The 15,424-nt window shown below is 39.5% G+C and overlaps 1 protein-coding gene across 3 annotated transcripts in view; it reads right to left on the reverse strand.

Annotated features, from left to right (window-relative positions):
* SPAG9 (sperm associated antigen 9) overlaps nt 1-15,424 on the reverse strand; it is a gene marked incomplete at its 5' end in the record, with an annotated part of 63,298 nt that overhangs the window by 32,953 nt on the left and 14,921 nt on the right. For 2 of the 3 annotated variants that reach the window (XM_082008229.1, XM_082008228.1), the window contains 2 exons: nt 3,377-3,471; nt 12,027-12,097. In XM_082008229.1, the coding sequence (XP_081864355.1) occupies nt 3,377-3,471; nt 12,027-12,097 (166 nt within the window). Of the gene's footprint in view, nt 1-2,532; nt 2,694-3,376; nt 3,472-12,026; nt 12,098-15,424 lie in introns of those variants that run through there. The other variant, XM_082008230.1, reaches the window with a different exon arrangement.

A 15,424-nucleotide genomic window follows, 5' to 3' on the forward strand; every position in this document is an offset into this window, starting at 1 on the left:
TGGCATAAACCTTTCCAGTACAGGTGTACAAGAGATGCTCCTTGCCACAAAAATCTTTGCGACTAGTTCTCACATTGCATGTATTGTGGCCTTTCATAAATATTATTCCAAGTTTGGTTGTTAATCTGGAAATAGTTTAGCAGAGCAAAGTCGGCATAAAAGCCAGTAAAGCAAAATCAGTCAGGGTTACAAAATAAAAAGCATCAGATATTGTCCCAGCATCTGCAAACTAACTGTGCTGAAAAGTCTCCACAAAAAATAGCCACAAAACTAAACAGAATTTGATTCCAACGATTTCCGCTATTGTAACAGGTTCTGCTTTTCTTTAGATTTCCCACAACTCTAATGCGTGCGGGAACAAAAGACACGCCACATAATCTGAGCTTATGTTAAAAGACAGACTGAAACCGTTTCATCGGTTAAGTAGTACAGCAACAAAAAAAGGAAAAAAAGCTGCCCTTCAGCGGAGAAGAAAGCCGGTGAGAAAGCATGCATTGTGAGGGGCCCGTTGCTTTGGAAAACGCCTCCCGGAGCAATGGCTCAGAGCAGACAGGCTTGCTTGCTTGCAGGATATGCCGCAAAGCTTAATCTTCTTTGCAGTCTTCGGAAGAGAGAATTTAAACAAAATGAGTACCAGAAAGTTCACAACTGACATCTGCTTTTTTTTTGCAGAGTAGCTCATTATGAACCCATTTTGATGCACTAAAACACAGTCTGGGTGCATTGCAAGATTACAGGGTAAAGGAAGGTTGAAAAGGGGGCTTATTTTGGAAATGAAGGCTATTAAATGCATGTCTGCATGAAAATAAATTATCTGATTAGACTGAAGCAATTTCAACTTATTTCACTGGTTGCTGACTGGAAAGCAAAGAAACCCTTCTACTCCTCCAATGTCCAAGAAATATCTGAAAATACAACAGTGAGCAGAAGGCAGGCACGTGTTTTAAAAGCCTAAACTAATATTCTGAAGTGATATATTGAAGCATTTACAGGAACCCTTAGGATAAGCAACCAGATGCTCTGTTCTGAAATCCGACTAGTGTTAAAAAAATAGAAAGAACTCTTCCACAATTAGATTCCGTCATCCTATATTTTTATCTTTTTTAAAATTAATAAAAGATGAAGGAACCGAGTTCCAATTCCTGTAATTCCTAAACCAACAAATTACTAGGGGCAAGAAAAAGCATAGCTTCACAAAGCCCCTCAAATCCATTAAATGGACTCCAGGGAAGCAAGAGCACATTACAAAAAACCCTATTTCTTAAAACATCTGATTGCTTAATTATAAAAAGTCTAATAAAAGTTATTGAACATGAAGTTCAATATTGTGCTTTGTTTTTTGTGGGTTTTTTTTGTGTTTTTTGTTTTGTTTTGTGTTTTTTGTTCTTTGATTTGGGTTTGATTTTCCCTCCCTTTTGAACAAGGGCAGCCTTACTAACTAGATCAGCCTATAGAGAGTTACACTTTAAATATAAAAAAATAAAATAAATTTAAGTACTCATGCAGATATATTTATTATCATTGCTGTTAACAATTGGTATTTCTTTTACCTATCGATTGGCTTTAAATCTTTGGAACAACCCTTTTGTGCTCAGAGACATAAGTTAAAAACACCCTACCGTACAAAGTCAACATGCACCATGTATTAAGGAGAAAGTCACACGCCTCTTTCAGAGAACACTATTTCCAGCATTCTTACCTCTTTAAATGAAGTTTACTATTCAATTTACAACCACAGTTAAAGTATGTCAAGTTTTCGGGTCAGAAAGCTACATTTTAAAACTTTTTCAACTGTTTTCCATTTGCAATTATAGCGCTAAGACATGTCAAGATTACTTTTGGTCACAATATTCTAATGCATCTCTGCTACCGCTCCAGGCAACTAGGACAAACGGAACGTAACTTGAGGGGGGACAGACAGAGTTGGCAGCTTGCCATGCAAGTACAGAAAAAGAGGAGAGGATAACATTTGGCTGAACAATAGTGAATAGGCTTTAAGAGCTCTAATGCTTAAATAATGAAAGATTTTTTTTTTCCCCCCCACCAACCAATAATCAGATTTTTAAAATAATTTGGTCAACTAATTACTGTTGTTTTGAGCAGAAGGCCAATTAACTGTTCTTATATAATTATTTTGATTAAAAAATAGTGAAATTTAACAGTACAAAGCCTCCGACTGCATACATTTATGGCTATACAAAATCAGCCAAGTACCTGACAATACCCTGAATGTCAGCTTTATGCACGACATTATCATCACAGCTTTTTTTGCAGGTTACAATAAACCAATGTAATAGCTTTCTTAAAAAAATACATAAACTGACCACGTAGTTGCTTAAATAACAGGCAATGAAATTGAGTGCATAAAGAAATATATTGCCACATCCCCCCCCATAAACATCACGTTTACAAAAGATTTTGAGATCCATACATATTTACATCTCTAATTTACCCTTGCTCTTTCTGATTGAAAGGAAAAGGGAAAGCAGAAAAAAAGAGCACATGAAGCCAAGGTTCAGTAGGTCAGAGTACCTGAGTATCCTTGGTAGGTTCTGCGTCAGAGCTGGCACACCAGTAGAAATAGAAAAGTGCACGAGCAGCAAAACAGAGAGAGATACCAAGATAGCCGAATTAATGACCACCGCCCCGCCAACGAAGCCAAACACAAATAGCAGCATGCATCCAGGATTCATGGCGCTGTGCTGGCATGGTGAAACGCCGGAACCAAGAAGGCTACACAGGGGCCGAGGGTGTATCTTTGTAGGCAAAGTCTGTCATTCAGCCGCTGCCACAAAAACAATGCCATCAGCAGCAGCTTTCCACTCTTCTGCAGCAGCTCCAGAGCAATGACATCACCGCTCTCCTCCCCCTCGCGCCGGGAGCCGCCGGGCTCCTCGCAGCATCTATGCAGCGACGCAGAGACACAGCCAGCCCTGGAGTTATTCTCCCCTCCTTCCACGCAGAGTTCATAGGCTAGAAAGCTTCAAAATCTGCATAATATATTCACGTCAAGCCCTTAGAATTAATGGGTACCACGATACGCACCTTCATCAACCCGTACACAAAGCCGTGGCAGGTATCAGTTATTTCGGGACAGCTGCTGACATTTTCCCTGCCTACCCGAATGCAAACTCTCAAAAAAGCTGAAATTGTTTAAGGCTAATGCACAAAGTATATCTCAACGTTTAGCACTACAACAGCAAAAGCCTCTTTCTACCGATTTCTACACTGTTCTCTTACCGCATTCCAATCATACAATGAATCTTTCCGATTCAGCCAAACCGTTGTTGGAGGATTAAAGAACAAAGTCTTGCAAACACAAATGAATGGATTTTTTTTCTTTCAGTTCAGGGTGAGCGCATAATAAATAGCTTACCTAATTCTACTGTGTGCTGTGGATTCTAGCTGATCTCCCCCTGTTAGCTGATGAAGTTTGGTTCTTTCCAAGTGCTCCATATAATTGTGAATCATCTGTTTAAAACGACAAGAGAAACAGCAAAAAATATTTAATACCATTTGCTTTTACTACAACTGCATAATTCTTGGCCAACAGAGTATAATCTTCCCCTGTAATGCTAAAAACAGTAAAAGCATTCAGAAACATTAAAGAATTAGATAGAGAAAGAAGCAAAATTATACAGTCTATAAAACCACAAACCAGAAGAGAAGCCCATAATAAATAATTAAAAAAAAAAAAATCAGGGAACTTACTTGTGCATTCGTGCACAGGAAACATCCTAAAGGCATACAAAGTGCATGTGACATTACAGAAAAGGGTTTTGACCAGAAGTGCCATGTTCAAATCCATTTCAGAGGCTGTTTAAGACTTCTATGTCCAACAGATACTAAAATTTACTATATGACACACGATACATTTCACTATAACCTAACTGCAGAGGTCAGACAATATGCACCTCAAATGTTAAATATAATGAATCTACAAACTATGAATCAGATTATTTCCATAGACAGAAATACAAAGTCAGCATCTCTTCTCTTTTTACTTCCAAATAAATTTAACTTCACATTTAGAGAATCCAGAAAGCTTTGGTTTTCAATTATCTAGACTAACATCTCATAAAAAGGACTGAGTGCCTGTGGATTTTTAGCACTCCAGAAGAGCTTTGCTTGCTTGCTCGCTCTCTTTCTTTTAAGAGAGGCAGCCACAGGCCAACATGCTGATTCCTGCAGTCATGATGTATTTAATGAACCCCAATTCCAATCGGCCAAAGGATGATGCTACCCAGATGTAACTGATCCGGGACGTGCATGGGAAGAAGTAACGGGTATCACTGCATCACTCCGTAAGGTTAGTTTGGACATACATCTTTGAAATGAAAACTAGGAAAGCCTGAAGAGAAGCCTACATGACATTTGGTATTCTTAGCATTTCTGCACTCAGGTTCACAGATGAACAGGCACTGGGAACAAAACAAAATAAAAGAAAGAACGAACTCATAGGTGTACTGCAGAAGAATTTAGTGTACTTTTTTCCTGAGACACATTCAGGTCACATCTCAAAGGCTTCTTCTAGAAAAAAATACCTGTTCTGTAAAACTAATTGCTTCTGCTATTCTAGAAAGGGTATGCGCACACTTCTAGAAGACTGTTATCAACAGGCATTTGTACAACCAATATTACATCACCTTTTACTTTGGGGGCAGTTACCTACATTAGGACTGGGTTCAGCAGGACCAGGAAACCTCCACCCACATGCTACTTTCAAGTCAGGGCTGATGTCAAGCCAAGGCCGGTAAGCTTGACCTTTGGATGCTACAAACTTCAGTTAGTATCAGCTTCTCCACAAACACTGCTTGCCAGAATTAGCCATACATGAATATATATTCTTAGCCTAAGATTTTTTTGGTAGAGTGAACTGGCTTAAGATATCATGATTGATGGATATTCTATAAATCAGTAACTTATATGGTATATACTGATTACGTACAGATCCTGGTTTTCTCAGCATTCACCTGAGCTAATTAATATATTTCAGAACAGAAAAAAAAATCTGCCTATTTTTAGAGAAACATTATATAATATACTTTAACTGTTGTCAAAAGCTTACAAAATTTTTTCTCCAGCAAAATGATACAAATGCAGTGTTTTACCAGGACCACCTCATTTGCTTTCTGCATTTTCTAAATGCTTACTCATACACAGAAGCAATCAAAAGAATTGAAGGCTCTGCCTTTAACTATCCACATTTCTTGGCTTTTCTGCCTCCATCAAGCAACCAAAATTAGGTGTTCCAATGGTTCCTATGCGTAGCTTTACACAGGTTTATTATAATCCAAATTAATTTAGACATTCCAGGAAAAACACAATGGGTAACCGTGAAATGCACATTAGACCATTCTGTATCCTGTCAGTGTATTCCCTGATCATGGGAGGGAGATAGTACTGAACAAAAGCTGTCCTACCTGCAATTTGCAGCACACCAATTGGCTTCTCAAAGTAAAACTGTAAACAGAACACCTGGGGTGCTTTTTAGCTACTGAACAGTAGCCGAGTAACAAGTACCTTTCCAGAGAACAACTAACACACAGGGGAAAAAAGAGAATAGGGTCAGTAAAACTTTCACATTTTGCAAAGTACATGATTTATCCTACTTTCTTCCCTCCACTTAGCCTATTCTTTTGTTTTCTGAAATGTCTCACCATATTAATTAACCACATACAGAGGCTAGAGGGCGGGTCAATTTAAAGGACTATGTAGTTTAGTACCATTCCACAGATGAAAATGATGCTGATGGTAAGACAAGCAAATCTGTAGGTCTTCAGCATAAAGTACGTAAGCTATCGCAACACAAAAATAAGATGAAAAACAAAGTGTGTGCGTCATGTGCAGTGCAACATGGCAATTCCTCCACAGATCCAAGCTATATATGCCTTTGGCGTCGCAAAAAATCAGAAAAACAGTACTACCACCATGTAAAGTCCACACAGTGCCTTGATCCAGGATCCCAAGAGTAAAAGTTGACAATACTGAAAAAATAGTCCACAAGGAGAAAAGTGCCTCACCCTCCCTCTGTCCCCAGGGGACAGGACAACTACAGAGCTGGTGCTGTAGAGTCATGGTGCACGGATTCTCAACTGCCAGAAATCAGTTAATCAAAGGTTGAAATAAATTAAATACCATAGCTTATTGTGAAGTTAGCTCACTGTAACTGCTCAACTACAATAAAAGTTTGAGGAGTCCCTCCAAAACCACTGGGACTTGAAGCAGATGACCTCCAGAGATATTTTCAATCTAAATGACTCCAGGTCTCAGCATAGCCTTGAAGTACCATACTGATAAAAAAAGCCTAACAAATTAACACACTAGAATTCTCAGTGCTCAACATCTGATCAAAAGTTTTGCTATGTTTTGAGATTACTCAGCTATCCAAAAAGTGTTCATATTGCTGACAATTTTAAAATAGACTTAAATGGATTCAATCACTCTCTACTCAGCACAATTCTTACCGAATTTAGTCTAAAGGACAGACGATAAAGGACTACATCTACTAACCTTCTCCTCAATAGAAGTTGCAGTCAATATTTAATCATCCATAACCTTTTACTACTCACAGCTCACCTTGCTGCCCCTGAAGTCCACAAATATTTTGGATATGATCAATTGTTCCAAAGAAGACATCATAAATACAGACCACTTCAGCACTGTTGTGATTAAATACATTGCTCAATTAGCATTAGCTGAGGGGATTAAAGATAAACTCAGAACTTGGAAGAACTACCTTATGTAGTTAACAGCACCTCACAATTCATGTGCAAGCCCATTTTAGGGCACAACATGTAAAAACTGACTATAATGAGCTTTTACAGACATTACAAGATGATTATGAAAGTCATTCCTTGCGAGTGCAAGTGACAGCAATGCAATGTCTTTCCATCTCAAAAAAATACTCAGATTGGTTTCCTCATGCAGCATGTGACAAGTTCTGTAACTGTACAAAGTGTTACAGGTTTTTCTATATGTTAAGCTTCAGCCTTCAGTGAAAGACAATGAACATCCTGGCAGTAGTGTCTATTCCTGCCCTTACAAATATGACCACTCCCAACATACACAAGCCTGATCCTTTCTTTGTCACAAACAAACGTGTATATGCCATGCTGTGGTTACTGTACCTGCACCTTTTCCTTAACCAGGTTGCGAGCATACCCCTTATACTTTCCTTTCTCTTTCACTCCTTCCTTTTTGTGTCAATGCTTTAACTCCCCCAGAACAGGTTTTAGTAATTCCTTCGCTGCCAGACCAGGCTCTGGGCCACAGCCCTCGCTGTTCATTCTGCGGATTCCTCCCTTTGGGAATGTGTGACCAACTGTGTCTATATAGATCTTTCCATGTCCCACATAATCTAGATTTATTAAGGTTACCGACATTTCCAGAATCTCCTTGATTCAGTACAAAAGTCCTAAACATACTTCCATGTAACTACCTTTTACCTCTAAGGATTCATGGTGAGCTTGTCACCTAAGTAAAAGCATCAATTCCCCCGATGAGCTCGATGTATCTTTATCCACATATAAGATGATGTTGCTTGCAGATACAATAGTACATAAAGATGTTAAATCTAGGCTTTATACATCAAGCTGTTAATGCTCAGCACAAGGATTTAGAAAGAACAGATATCTAATCTCAAAAACACTATGACTGGTACCCTGCTTAGCCACAACTGTAACCAGACATCTCCACTTGGCCTTCTCTTCCTGCCTCCCTGTGCAGGGACTAGCTGGGGATATCTGTTTATCCAAACGAACCTGACAAAGTACATTCCCAATGCCAGAGAGGCTCACTGTTCTGTCACATCGTATCAGCGCAAAACACTGAGAAACTTCCATGGCCCAATTATGCTTCATTAAACTAAGCCCATACTCTGTGTGTCAGGGAAAGAGATATCGAATTATCTTAGCCTTGTCTTTCCCAAAGGATAAAAAGTAGCATTTCCTTAAAAGAGAGAAAAAAGTTTTATTTTGGAAATCCGTGCAGAGAAGTGCCACAGATGTTAGTCAACTCTCAGGTAGATGCTAATGTACTGCTTTGCCTCAGTTTCCCAACTGAATAGTAAAACAGTCTGCAGCCGAAGCTTTAAAAAGCCAGTGCTGCAGTTATGAGGTGTGCCCCATTAACTAGGCAGAAAAAGAAAATGAGTCCCTCTACCCACTACTCAGGGGGTTTGCTCTGGAAGAGTCACTAGCAGCAGCGCATCATCTCTTTGCCGAAAAGCCAAAAAGCACTAACAGGTATGTGTGGAAGACAAGACTGCTTTTGTACAGGCAATATAAGAAGTACATTTTCTATTAATCAGAACAGTATTTGAGATAAAACCTATAGCTGAGTAATAAAATCCTTTCTAAGTCTATAGAGCAAAGGTCCAAAGATTTTTGGATTACACTGTCAACAATTCACCTTTCTAGCATGCTGTCCCTGCGGCTGTACGATCATTTCCTGCATCTGGTCCCCTATAGCCAGAGAAAGACGGAAACAAGACTTTACATAGTTAAATTCCAGAAGTTCAAATTCAGGAACTTCAGCATGCTGCCTTATTGCGCATCTGTTCTGAGCATTAGAGCAAAGATCAATGCAAGATCAAAACATGCTGCAAGCAGAGGACAGACAAGGGACCAGAGCATGTTAACTAAGCAGGGAATCATGACGTGGATGTCAGAACACGTTCAGGCTGCATTCACACATTATACTGTGACTGAACACGTTATGCTCGCTGCTACCTGCTACAAACACCCAGCTACACGCCACCTTCCAATCTGCCAACACAACCGCTCAGGTTATCATACCTTAATCCGTTTAAAATCAAGCCAGTTAGCACAAGCACAGACTAACCAGAGGAGGAAGCTTAAGGGGATATATTCCACTCACACCCATTAGCTCATCTCCCACTCTACAGAAAGCAGCAAGAAAGATAAAGGCTAATTTAGGAGAAGGGTGAAGAAGGCTAAAGCCTCTTCCCAGAGCTTTAAGAAGTCAAGGCAGCCCTGCTGCCTCAGCAGCGAGGGCAGGCTGGTGTCCGGAGCTGCAATGCAGAGCCCTGTCTCTGGCAGGCTGAGCTCCGAGGAGCGCTCCTCAACACACACTGTGAGTGAGGGGTTCAGTTCTCACGTTCGCATCTCTGGTGTAACTTCCCACGGCTTTATCAGTTTAAGCAGGTCTTGATCCACTTTGACTGAAACTGTTTAGGTGAAATTCCCATGAGCTGCTGAGCCAGTGAGTTTACTGGCCAGGGATTTCCAGAAAAGAGGTAGCCACAAGCAGGTAGGATTAATGCTGAAAGAGGACATGGGTACAGAGCCTCAGTGAAGTCAAGAGTTGGAAGAGAAAGACATCCAAGTCTGAAATACTAAGTTGTGAATTAAAGAATAAGGTGGGGAACGGAGGGAAGCAAATACTGGAGACAGGCAGAATAGAAAAAAATCGCTAGAAATTAAGATTGCAGAAAATGCAGTCAAGTCACATCTTTAACACGACATCTGTCAAAGTAATCACTGCCAACATCCTAGAGCTAAAAAAAATAAAATCTTTCTAATGCTCTGTTCATTATTTGGTCAATTGAAAGAAAAACAATTGCCATTTCAGTAAGTACTAGAGATGGATCACTTGCAAAGACAATGGTGAAGTTGATCCAGAAGGAAAAGAGTATTCCTTCCTAGAAAAACATGGAAGTAAGAAAGATTTCAGAAACAAGTATTGTGATAGAAGTATTTAAGCCAAAAAACTTGATAACTTAATGCTTAAAAGTAGGTTGGATATTTGCCAAAATATGGTGCTTTAAAAGAAAAAAATTACTACACAGACCTAAACCACTGGAATTTGTCGGGAGAAAGGGAAGCAAGAAACCACATAAGGGATGGGTAAGATGGGTACTATTATCAGACTGTCATTTCCAGTCCCCAGGGATTTCAGTCCCTGGGTTTTAAACACACACCAGATACCAGCATTAAAATGCTGACCCGAGACAGTCTATGACTAAAGTACATCAGGAAGTCTCTTAATAATTGTGCTCAAAAATGTCTTTGCAAAAGATAAGGAGTATCCAGTTAACTTCCTGAGGGTTAGTCACACTTAGTTGTTAAAAAGACTCACAACCTTTTGTAAACAATCACACCCCTGGTAGCTATTCCCAGCCCAGAGCTGAGCTTTCACAGCCCACAAACCCATCACCCCATCAACTCTCCATGTCCTTTCTTGAATGTACTGTTGTATTTTGTCAGCTGCCAGCTGGTGGCCTGAGAATTTTGGGTACCTCTAGTAATGTGTACACACACTTGTCACCTAAAGACAGAGATCAAAATCTTCATAGGCAAACCCAAAAATAACCTAAGGTAAAGGTTTTTGGTTTCAGAAGCTATGTAACAAAGGGAGAGAGGTGAAACATTCAAAAGGAAAAAAAAATGCTGAGACTGGGAAAAAAAGACGTAATCATGCTGAAAGGAAAGGGCACAGAAAACGTGAGACCTGATTTAAGCAGCACAGAGGTATGAATAGACCACGTTGCATTGCAGCTTATTTCTTTATGAAGAAAGGACATAGTCACCTCAGTAATGATAAAGCCCAAGGAAACACCTCTCCCTACACCAAAGAAAGTGAATTTAAGGTGTAAAAACATTTAATAAATTGGAATCAAACCAGCAGAGGTTGTTGTCCATTTTGGAGCAAAACCTACGTAAAAAGATATTCAGAACATTTCATTAGCATTTCATTGAATTAATGGTACCCAATACATTTAGTTATCTTGAACTCTGCAAAACAGGATTCAGTAAGAACTGGTGCCATTTCTATTGCGATAGTACCCATAGGTTCTAACTAAAATAAACCAAAACTTTGCAAGCACACAGTACTCTGAAGTACTTCCAATTCAAAAGGATGTAAAACTTAAGTGGGCAGCATTAAGTTTTGTCATTTCTCATTTTACTTAACTGCCAGTTTTCAACAGATGCAGCATTCTAAAGCAACTATTTAGTAACAAAGGTGATCTTAAATACATTAGGATTTCAGTAAATCTATGAATACTGTTATTTAAGATCTTGTCACGCAATACTTGAGCTACACGCTGGTTGTGGTTCCAAGCCACTTTCAGCTGTTGTCAGTATAACATACTCATCTTAAGATTGCTAAGAAAGTATTAAAGGTAACCAAATCTGACATCTGTATTTTCTTTCCCTTTCCCCACATGTGGTTTTTTGAACTACAAACAGTCAGTATTGCATTCCGCTCTTTGCTAGCGATGGTCTAAAAACAGTTATCTGACCTTTCAAACAAAGGCAAAGCAATCAGAGTAAGGACAAGGACTGTGCTCAATATCGGGACTTCATATTAATCAGAATTATTCAGCGACCCTAGCTATTTCCTCACTGAAGTAAGTGTACTAGTCAGGCAGTAAGCATTCCTGCATGGGAAAGACAACCTGCTACTAAAACTCAAAGCATTGCAAGCCCCTTTACGTTTTAGAACCAACTTTAAAAGTGTGGCTCTAATTTAACAAAGTCAAACTTGTCCCACCTTTATAAGCAAATACTGTTTTCAATAGCTATCAATAAATACGACAGGGACGACTTTTCATCATTAATCTCAGTAGGAGGCCAGCTTTTGAAGGCATTTGTTCCTGCCATGGTACAAGTAAAACCAACACAGAAAACTGCTGGAAAGAGTACCAAGATTGCAATTTCATTTCTAATTCTCTGAAGTTTGTTAGTGTGCTTTGAAGAATTGCCTTTGAAAAATAAAAAAACCAAATTCCTATTTTTTAAGACTTACGAATGTCTGACAAAGCTATAAAACTGACAAACGTATAATCAAACTAACATGGAGAGACAGACACTTAGATGTGAATGAGAAAACCTACATAGCCAAATGAAGCCTGGTTACAACTAACATTACAATACAGACATCCAAGCATCAGTAAATTAAGCAAAATGTCCAATCATTTTCCCAGTTGCTGACAAAACAAAGTTTTCCACAGATCTGAATTTTTACAGATACCCTAAATTCCTCTTCGCATAGTGACCTACCTCTGTATGTCTTGAATGAAGTGCATTGTATTCTTTCTTGAGTTCTGCCTCCCTCTCCTCAAGTCTGCTAACTGGAAGAAGACAAAATAAAAAAAAAAAAGAATTAAAATTAAAATTCAGAGTTCTAAGAAATGAGACTGACTTGCCTAGGACTAGGCAACCTCATCAGAGATGAGAGTATAGCGAATAGCAAAGAGCAGAATAAAAAAGTAAGTTGGTTCTTGTGTTTTTAAACTCTCAACACTTGAGCTTCCCAAGAACATCATCAGCAGCACAACTTTACCATTTGCAGTCCTTGCAAGAATACACTTCTTCAAATAATCTTTTTCCTAGCTGACTGCTAGGCCAATGAGAGGGGATTTTTATGTTCAAGGACAGCTTACTGCTCACACAAATCCAGATTGTTTCACATGTGCACACAGCAACCGTAGGAAGAGATGAGAGCCACGTCACGTAGCTAGACTCAGTCTCGGATCAGAGCTGTGAGCTCCAGTTAAGGCTCTACATTGGTTTCTTAAAACATAACCACACACAGTTTCCAAAGGTGTTTAACTAGGACAAATGTAACCAAGGTATTTTTAAAAATAGCTTCAAGTCATAAATTGTGGCACAGAAATAAAGACTTCTGCTGGCTTTCACTCATATTACACTGAGTATGAAGGCAATAGTTTCAGGGAAAGAAAAACACAAAAAACTTTTGAATATTTCTGTAGGTATTCCAAGAAATCAAAAATACATCTAGCAGATGTAGAACTTTAGACACTTCATATTAAGAGGAGATGAGCTGGAACAAACTGTGATATCCCTGTGCAATTAATTTGCAGAAAAACTAAACAAATTCCAAACTTTTTTTTCCCCACACAAATTATTTTTTTCCATTCAAACAGAAAACATTTTTTGGTGCTTGGATGTGAATTCCATCTTTTTGTTCAGGTATTTTTGAGCACGATATTTATGTGACATAAGCATGTGTTTCAAGTTCTGTAGCTGAGCTTCTCTTATTTTACTTGCCATGTTTAAATACCCCTGGGAAACTTCAACTTTATAGTTATCCATCCCCAGAGACTCATTGCCAAACACACATCACCTGAAGACAAATGCCAGCATCTTCTCTGCCATTTGCACATTTTCATATTGCCAACTGGGTCTTCTGAAAATTAATTCTCAATATACCACTTTTTTACTCCATGTATCTGTATTTTGACACAGTATTTTACCGTAAGTACATTTCAAACAAAAAAATCTTTGCCAGAGTCAAATGCTGGAGCCAAAATACATAATTGTCTACTCTCAAATCTGTGTAAACATTCTTAGCTTCTAATCTAATCTTGCTCCTGTACGAACATTAAGTTCCTTGACACAACCTTTTGCACTCCCCCTATAAATATCTGACCAAAAGTATCACATCAAATTTTATTTATACTAATGCAAGACTGAACGCGTTCATTTCTGCACCATTACCGGACTGAACAAAAGCTCCTTGGGTCAAATAGCAGAAAGTGGTGCACAAGCGTTGCAGCACAATATATAAAAATATATTTTACAGCACAATACATACATATGTATTTTTGAGGCGCTATGCAAGACAAATACTTAATGAACGGAAGATTTTAGTTTATTATTTTTAGGCAACAAACATTTTAAGCCTCCTCATACATTTAAAGGGAGGTTATATGGAAGTTTGTGGTTAGTGCCTACAGAAACAAGTGTCAGAATTTATAGTTATACAGCTTGACATGACAAATCAAATTTTATCCACTAGCTTAGACTGACCGGCGTTCTAGTCAAAAATAATTACATTTTGGAACAGTTGACCATCAGAGACATCCTAGCAGTAACCAGTTAGCAGCTTTAGCTGCCCACAGCCCATCCAGCGACGGCTGTGCTCAATCCACCATCTCCGGGCTTTGCGTCACAGTTCTCCGCAGACCGAGGGCCGGGAAAGTTTCCCGCCGTGCTAAACCTGCTTTAGGACAGCCTGGAAATCAGAAAGCGCAAACCGCGTGACTAATCGGCTTCGTGTTTTGTGAAACCATCTCCTTCTCCTAGAAACAGTGTCCAAGCACCCTGCGAGAGGCGGGCAGCCCTGCCGCAGCTCTGCGCCCACGCTGCCTGCTGGTGAAACACCGCTGCTTGACACTGGACAGTGAAGTCACGGTTCCACGCAGCCTCACCAGGAACCTGCAAAGAAACCACAGCAATGCCCCCTGACGCTGTGCGGTACGCTTGTGTCTAGACGCTGCGTCCAACGCTGGCTCCTAGCGATTAATTTTATCCGGTGGATTCTGGGAAATGTACTTGACAGTGCATTTAATGAAGATTAATGCCACACTAGGTGTTACAAACACCCTTCTTTCTTCATAGCTGACAGTAACCTACCTTCATGAAATCCACAAAAGCAGTTCCCACCGTTACGGATACAATGCTTTCACAACGGTTGAGGTTCCATAATGAAGCACACCATTTTCTCCTTCTGTAGCCCAATTTTAAACAGTTCCTTAACTCAAGTCTTAGAAGATAAACGTACGTAGATATTGCTACCACACAGCCAAGGAGGATATCTCCATTAAATCTGATCTTAAATAACTATTTTTGTAACATACAAAGGCTAAAAAAATGAAGGCCCTAGAAAATTACATATTTGACACTGAGCATTTCTGGAAGCTGTTTCCAGTTGTGTAACACGTTACAGTCCTACAGCTAGAAGTTTAGGTCATAAGTGGATGTACACTAAGCTTACACTTACCCTCAACAGACACCACATTAACAGTCCTCAAAACAGGCTTTTCCAATACCAGCAGGGTGATACACAACACTGGAAATCTACTCTACCCAAAACATGCCTCCCACGAAAGATAAGATCTTGACACAACAACCAACAGAACTCGCTTCTCTTCTCCAATTAAACACTGTGGAAGAGATCAGATATTCCCCGAGGATTGGAGATCATCATAGACCGGAACACAGAAGACACTTGAACCTAGTGAAGAACAGCCAGAAGAATTTTGAGCAAGACCACCAGATTCTGTCCCCAAAACCTTCAAGAAACTTAAGTCGCTCTTAAAGGTACACACCCATCAGCAGTAACAGGAAACTAAATGGGAGACAAAAAAAAGCCTTCCACTGGCACCCAGAAGTACATTTGAAACCAAATTGTCACCAGTTCCATTTCACTCCACCAGCACACAAAAGAGCGGAAGTCTGGCACCACCCTGATAACACCCTCCCCCAGAGGAATGGAGCTGGGTGCTGGCACTGCCTAGCACATGCTGGGTGTGCAAAGTGGCAACCAGACACAGTTCCCATCAATCTGATTTAAGTAACAATACAAAAAGCTCCTCTGGTATTTCAGTCTAAGACTTCTTTCCAAGATGCCAAATTGCTCATAGGTAGATAAA

The sequence above is a fragment of the Phaethon aethereus genome (genome assembly GCF_964289735.1).
Source record: "Phaethon aethereus genome assembly, chromosome: 18".
Lineage (NCBI taxonomy): Eukaryota > Metazoa > Chordata > Aves > Phaethontiformes > Phaethontidae > Phaethon > Phaethon aethereus.